Source organism: Nicotiana tabacum, chromosome 20 (genome assembly GCF_000715075.1).
Source record: "Nicotiana tabacum cultivar K326 chromosome 20, ASM71507v2, whole genome shotgun sequence".
Classification (NCBI taxonomy): Eukaryota; Viridiplantae; Streptophyta; class Magnoliopsida; order Solanales; family Solanaceae; genus Nicotiana; species Nicotiana tabacum.
In genome coordinates, this window is record NC_134099.1 from 5,182,789 (window position 1) to 5,189,171 (window position 6,383).

The 6,383-nt window shown below is 36.3% G+C and overlaps 1 protein-coding gene across 1 annotated transcript; it reads left to right on the forward strand.

Annotated features, from left to right (window-relative positions):
* Nucleotides 1-423: 423 nt before the first annotated feature.
* LOC107783570 (protein PLANT CADMIUM RESISTANCE 9-like) lies at nt 424-3,108 on the forward strand. Its single transcript, XM_016604556.2, has 4 exons — nt 424-628; nt 745-816; nt 1,535-1,744; nt 2,820-3,108. Exons 1-4 carry the CDS (start codon nt 544-546, stop codon nt 2,897-2,899), a joined length of 447 nt encoding a protein of 148 aa, XP_016460042.1. The 5' UTR covers nt 424-543; the 3' UTR covers nt 2,900-3,108.
* The last annotated feature ends 3,275 nt before the right edge of the window (nt 3,109-6,383 follow it).

Genomic DNA, 6,383 nt, shown 5'->3' on the forward strand with positions numbered 1-6,383 from the left:
CTTTTAGGTGGGTCATTAACCCGCCCATTTATTGATTCAGCTCATTTTAACCCGCTCAAAATTAGTCAATCCGCCCATTTGACACCCTTAATTTTTTCTATTTGTTGAAGGAGCCTTTGAACTATAGATTTATAAATGCATCCTTCATTTGAAGAAACGAAATATCCTAGAAAATGCGAAGCTTTTGTGTGTCACTATGATTTTGAAGGTAGTCATTAAATTATTATAGTCAAATCGGATATTCATTAAATCATTAATAATAAAATAAACTAGTGAGGTCATTCATATATTTTCCAAGTCCAAAAAAACAAGAATTGAATATTAGAGAGATATATTTACGAAATTTCCTGGGAAAATTATAATATGTAAAATCTTTATATTATTCAGTATCCTGAAAGTATAAAAGGGTCCCTAACTAAGTCTTAAGAATATCTCAAGCTTTATTTTTCAATCTCCTATCTACAATAACCAGAAAAAACAAGTCCTACTTTTCTCACCCAAAAAAAAAAAAAAGAAAAAGAAAAAAGTAGAAAAAAATTAAAGATGACGGCGAACAAGAATGAATATGGCAAGTCTGAAGGCCAGTGGACAACAAATCTGTTCGATTGTTGGGATGATAGTTCTCTTTGTAATTACTCTAATAAACTCTTTTTTTAGTGGAAAATACTTTTTTTTCTTTTACTAATTAGTTTAATTTCTAGCCTTAAATCTAATTAACTTTTTTGTAATTTTATCTTTTTGAAGGTCTGAAGACTTGCTTTTGTCCATGTGTTACCACAGGAGAGGTTGTTGAGATACTTGATCAAGGCGCTACATGTAAGAAAACTTTTAAACATTTAATAACAGGTTTCTTTATTAAACCAAGGATTTTCAATTTAATTAACAACAAATAAAGTTTTACCTCTAATATCACTAAAACATATTATCCATGAATGTGGTGGAATGGATGAGATTCTTTCACTCTTAACCTATAGTCTCGGAACCCCTAATAGAAAGCATTTTTTCCTTTAATAGTTCCTATTGGCAGCGGAGCTAGGGTGGCAAAAGAGGTTCATCTGAACCCCATTCGTCAAAAAGTTATACGTATATATTAGGTCAAATTATTTTTTATGCATAAATGGCAGATGTTAAATCCCCTTGGTATGTTCACATGTTTACTTTTTAATATTTCGAATCTCCTCGATAAAAATTCTGGCTCCGCAATTAGTTCCTATGCATCATGAATCTGAGTTAGTAGGGCCAGTGAGTACCAGATGCTTATCAAAATAGCTAAAAGGGGAGCCTTTGCGTAACTAGTAGAGTTGCTGCCATGTGACCCGGAGGTCACATGTTCAAGCCGTGGAAACAGCCTCTTGCAGAAATGCAGGGTAAGGCTACGTAAAATACACCCTTGTGATCCGACCTTTCCCCGAACCCCGTAGCGGGAGCTTAGTGCACCAAACTTATAAAAAAAGCTAACACGTCACTTAATTTCGGTGTAATGGTTATATGATATGATTGTGCTTAACTATAGTGTCACTTACATGAATGGCAGCTAAAGGACATGCTTGTCTTCTGGCTTATGCTATGGGTAGCATTCACTGTGGATGGGTTTATGGAAGAAAATATCGAAGAAAATTGAGAGAACTTTTCAAATTACCAGAGACTCCATACTCAGACACTTTGATTAGTTGCTGCTGCTGCGTTTGTGGTATTTGTCAAGAGTACAGGGAACTTCAAAACCGCGGCGTCGATCCATCCCTAGGTAAAAATATTAATATTACGTACGAATTTCACGTTATCAATATTTATAGTTTAACATGTGATAGTATATAACTCACCCTTTTTTTCGGTCCATAAACTTAAATTCATAAATTAAATGCGTTTCAAGAATTTTAAAGACAAAAAATTTACTCCATCTACAAACGGCGCCAAACTATTTGACAAAAAATATAGATCTTGGTTCAACCAATTGAATTTAAATATGGAAGAGTCAATCTTAGCTAATAATAATATCCTAAAGACAAAGCTATCCAAAAATTGTATGTTTTTTTTCGGATGGCAATGAATATAAGCAATAATAACAGTGCCAATAATCCAAAAATATGGAATAGGGTATTAAATAGCAATAAATGGCATTTAAGTAAATAAGAATATGTGAGTCGCCCGAAAAAGGGTGAGATCTGTGGATATTTTCTCTGACAATGATGAATGATTAATAAGCTTTTGAACACTTGGGTTGTTCTTGGATCAAGTGGAAATGCGAGACAAGAATCTTAGTAAAAAGATTATTTTTGTATGCTTGTAATAGGACCAGATTCTCTCTATAAAATCAATGTGTTTTTTATAAATGAATATCTCATGTCCCCTATCATTGTATCTCTTTCTATTTATAAGGAACATATTCCTAAAAACCCTAATAATACAAGTGTAGAGAATATCTACTAGAATATTCTCTTTTGTATCTTATCTTAAAACTAACTGTTCACTCTGTCTAAGATGTTCGACCTCGACCTTGAACTATGATGACTCCACAACCTTGATTTTTATTGACTCTTCGACCGCACTCTTTATTGCTTCGAGGCTACTTCGACCTAGGGCAGATTTCGTGGAGATCTTACTGATAGCACATGGCAACCGATGAAGGCTATCATGATGCTGGCGTGGCTTGCCTATATCAAAGATATTTTTTGCCAATATACGACCGTCTTTTAAAAGAATTAACTATACTACAGATTATATGCTATTTACTATTGAAAATTTTATTTTGTAGTTATAGTAAATTAATTAAGTTGCTTATTTCTGGTTGTTGATGTAATTATGAGGTATTGACTTTGTAGGATGGGAAGGCAATGTTGAGAAATGGAAAAGAGAAGGGGTAACTGTGCCACCAATTCCTACATCTACCATGAGTCGTTAATTGGTATCTTTTGTTCTTGTGTGCTGTGAGCTTGTTTGTGTCATGAGTTTTAGTTTTCCTTTCTTTGATATGTAATGTAACTTCCATTAGAGCAAATGTTGAATGCTGTTGTTGCTACAATATTTGTTTGATTGTATCGGTGATAGTGTGTGCTGTTTAGCTATGTAATTGTCATATTAATTAATGAATTTATTTATTTTGGAATGATAGATACTAATAATTACTCCATTCAATGTCCATTTTGTATGCACTTATGATTTGACATTGATTATTAAGAGGTTGAACATGTGAGTTGTTTATTGCATATCAAGAAATATGAGAGTGATACTTCTATATGGTAGAATTGTAGGATTACAATATGTGAGTGATACTTCTTTATTACTCTAATGATTTTTTTGACCCCAATAAGAAAAGTTTTGGAAAAATAAGTCTCAGTTAGTGTGATGACCCAAAAGGTCATCTCGTATTTTAGAACCCCAATTTGGGGTTCCGAAGCCTTTACAACCTCATCTTACTTCTTCTCTATTTGCATGCGCAGTCTGGACATGTTTCCGGAAAGCCTTTATATGAGAATTTGAGAAAAAAAATAATTTTGCCTTTAAAGTGATTTTAATTGATTTCGGTCAACATTTTGAGTAAACGGACCCGGACTCGTATTTTGATAGTCCCGGAGGGTCCGTAGTAAAATATGGGACTTAGCCGTATACCCTGAATCGAATTCCGAGATACCTAACCCGAGAAATGAATTTTTGATAAAAATTGTTAAACTGAAATTATAATGGTTTTGAGAAAATGGCTAATAGTTGATCTCGTTGGTATCGGGTCCGTATTTTGGTTACGGAGCTCGGTACAGGTCCGTTATGATATTTATACCCTATCTGTGAAATTTGGTGAGTAAGGGACTGATTTGACGTGATTCGGACCGTTGATTGAGAAAATATAACTTTTGAACTTTCTTAAAAATTTCATGCAATTTGATGCTAAATTCGTAGTTCTAGGTGTTATTTTGGCGATTTGATCGCACGAGCAAGTCCGTATGACGTTTTAAAACTTGTGTGCATGTTTGGTTTAGAACCTCGGGGCTCGGGTAAATTTTGGATAGGCTACAAAGTAATTTGGAACTTAGAAATTATTACTGGTATAGCTGAACTTGTTGCAGGCCACAGACCTCGCAAATGCGAGGTCAAGGTTCGCATGTGTGACTACTGATGAGGTCGCATTTGCGAGCTTCTCATCGCATGGACCAGCCCATGATCGCAAATGCGAAGAGCCCTTCTCGTAATGGGAATGAGTGCACCGCAAGACCAGGCAAATTGCTCCTTCGCCTCACTTCTTACAATTCCAGTTGAACCCACAACAAAGCCAGCGTTGCTTTCGTGGGATCAACTGCTCATTTTCGATATAAAACTGGATAATCAAAAACAGCGTCCTTTTTTTTGGAATCGAGCGAGATGATATGCTGAAACGGGTGCTAGCTTGTAAACCGCCGCAACATTTGCGAAGTAAGTCTAGGGGAGGGACCTTCGCATTTGCAACCAAATGGTTCGCATTTGCGACAGCAGTAGAAATGCGACAGGTTCGCATATGCGATGCCTTTCTCGCATTTGCGAGCTTCGCAAATGCGAAGCTCGGTCGCAAATGCGACATCTGCAGCTGATAACTTTGGACTTAGACAGGATTTTTCATTCATTCTCCCATTTTTCAAAACCTAAACTTCAAGAGGCAATTTTCCTAGGGCTAGTTCTTCCCCAAATTATAGGTAAATGATTCTTTACTCATTTCATTCAATCTATTACATCTTTTTACAAGATTTCATCCTAGAATCTAGGATTTTTCATGGTGGAATTGGGTGTTTTTGGGTAGAACTTAGGAACTTCGAAATTTGGGGATTTAGACCTCAAATTGAGTTCGGATTCCAAAACCAATTGTATATCCGGGCTTGGGGGTGAATGGGTAATCGAATTTTGGTCTGAACTTCGAGTTTTGACCAAGTGGGCATGGGGGTAGGTTTTTGACTTTTTGGGAAAAATGTTAGGAAACCTATAAATATGTATTGGAATTGATTTCTTTAGCAATAATTGATGTTATTAAGTTAACTATGACTATATACGAGTGGTTCGGAGGTGGAATCTAGAGGAAGCGGTGATTGAGGCTTGATTTTGGCCGTGGAATCGAGGTAAGGGTTGTGGCTAACCTTAGCTTGAGGGATTATGTGTTGTTGCCTTATTTTCTATGTGTTTGGTTGTTGAGTACGACGTATAGGAGAGTGACGAATACCTATACATTGTCGTCGAGACATAGTATGCAAGTGAGTCTTATACTTGTGACTGTTGTATTCCTTATTCATACTGTTCATGTTGAAACTAGTTATTCTTCATGTTAAACAAATCTTATCATGTCTTCCTTGGAATTAGATATTGGTTGAGTGTTGACTCAAGTTGAGATCTATATTGTGAAGTTAAATATTGAAACATGGTTAGTTATTGATGAATCTCTTGCCGGGTGTTATTGCTCTGTTGTTTGGGTGAGGAAGAGTGTAAAGCACGAAAAGTGATGACGTGCAACGTATTGTGAGTGAGTGATAATGCACGAAGGGTGATTCCGTGCCGTATTCTGTGAGTGATAATGCACGAAGGGTGATGTCGTGCCATGCTATGAGAGAGTTAATGCACGAAGGGTGATGTCGTGCCATGTTATGAGAGAGTTAATGCACGAAAGGCGATGTCGTGTCGTTTCTATTGTTTCTTATGGTGAGAATGAGAGTAAAAACATGATGGGTGATGTCGTGCACTTGTTTGCTATGTTATTACTTTCGTTGGTGCAAAGCATGATATTTACTACGTTCCTTTAATGTACTATTTTCAGGATTTGATATTCCTCTCAGCATGTTTTTCCCCTTCCCGTTATTATCTGTTAAATTTTTGTTTGTTGTTATTTTCTCGTATATGATTTAACTACACAGGTTCATGTTATTGTCATGTCATAGACTCGTCACTACTTCGTGGAGGTTAGGCTCGGCACTTACCATTACTTGGGGTCGATTGTACTGATATTGCACTCTGCACTTTCTGTGCGGATTTCAGTACTGGACCTCGTTGATCAGAGTTGGGTTGCTGCCTTCAGTCCATCAGGAGACCTAAGGTAGTTTTGCCGGCGTTCGCAGACCCTGGAGTCCCATTTCTTATATCCTAGTTTCCCTGTTTTGTTGTATTTCGAGAACAAATATATTTCTTTTAAACCAATATTTGTAGTAACTCTTAGAAGTTCGTGGATTGTGAAACCAGATTTTGGGTAGTTGTGTATTAGTATTTAGACTATCATAAATTTTCGCACTTCTTTACTATGTTTCAGTTTAATTATTGTTATTTATTATTTTGGATAGTAGCTAGCATATTAGATCTTTGTCTGTTGGCTTTCCTAGTATGTTGAAAAGTTAGGCGCCATCACGATCCCTACGGTGGAAAATTCGGGTCGTGACAAGTTG

What these genes read in the sequence shown, in the direction of transcription:
- LOC107783570 (XM_016604556.2), top strand. Translation starts at nt 544, where the DNA reads ATGACGGCGAACAAGAATGAATATGGCAAGTCTGAAGGCCAGTGGACA. An exon ending in TTGGGATGATAGTTCTCTTT is followed by an intron (nt 629 to 744) that starts GTAATTACTCTA and finishes ATCTTTTTGAAG; the next exon opens with GTCTGAAGACTTGCTTTTGT. An exon ending in ACTTGATCAAGGCGCTACAT is followed by an intron (nt 817 to 1,534) that starts GTAAGAAAACTT and finishes CATGAATGGCAG; the next exon opens with CTAAAGGACATGCTTGTCTT.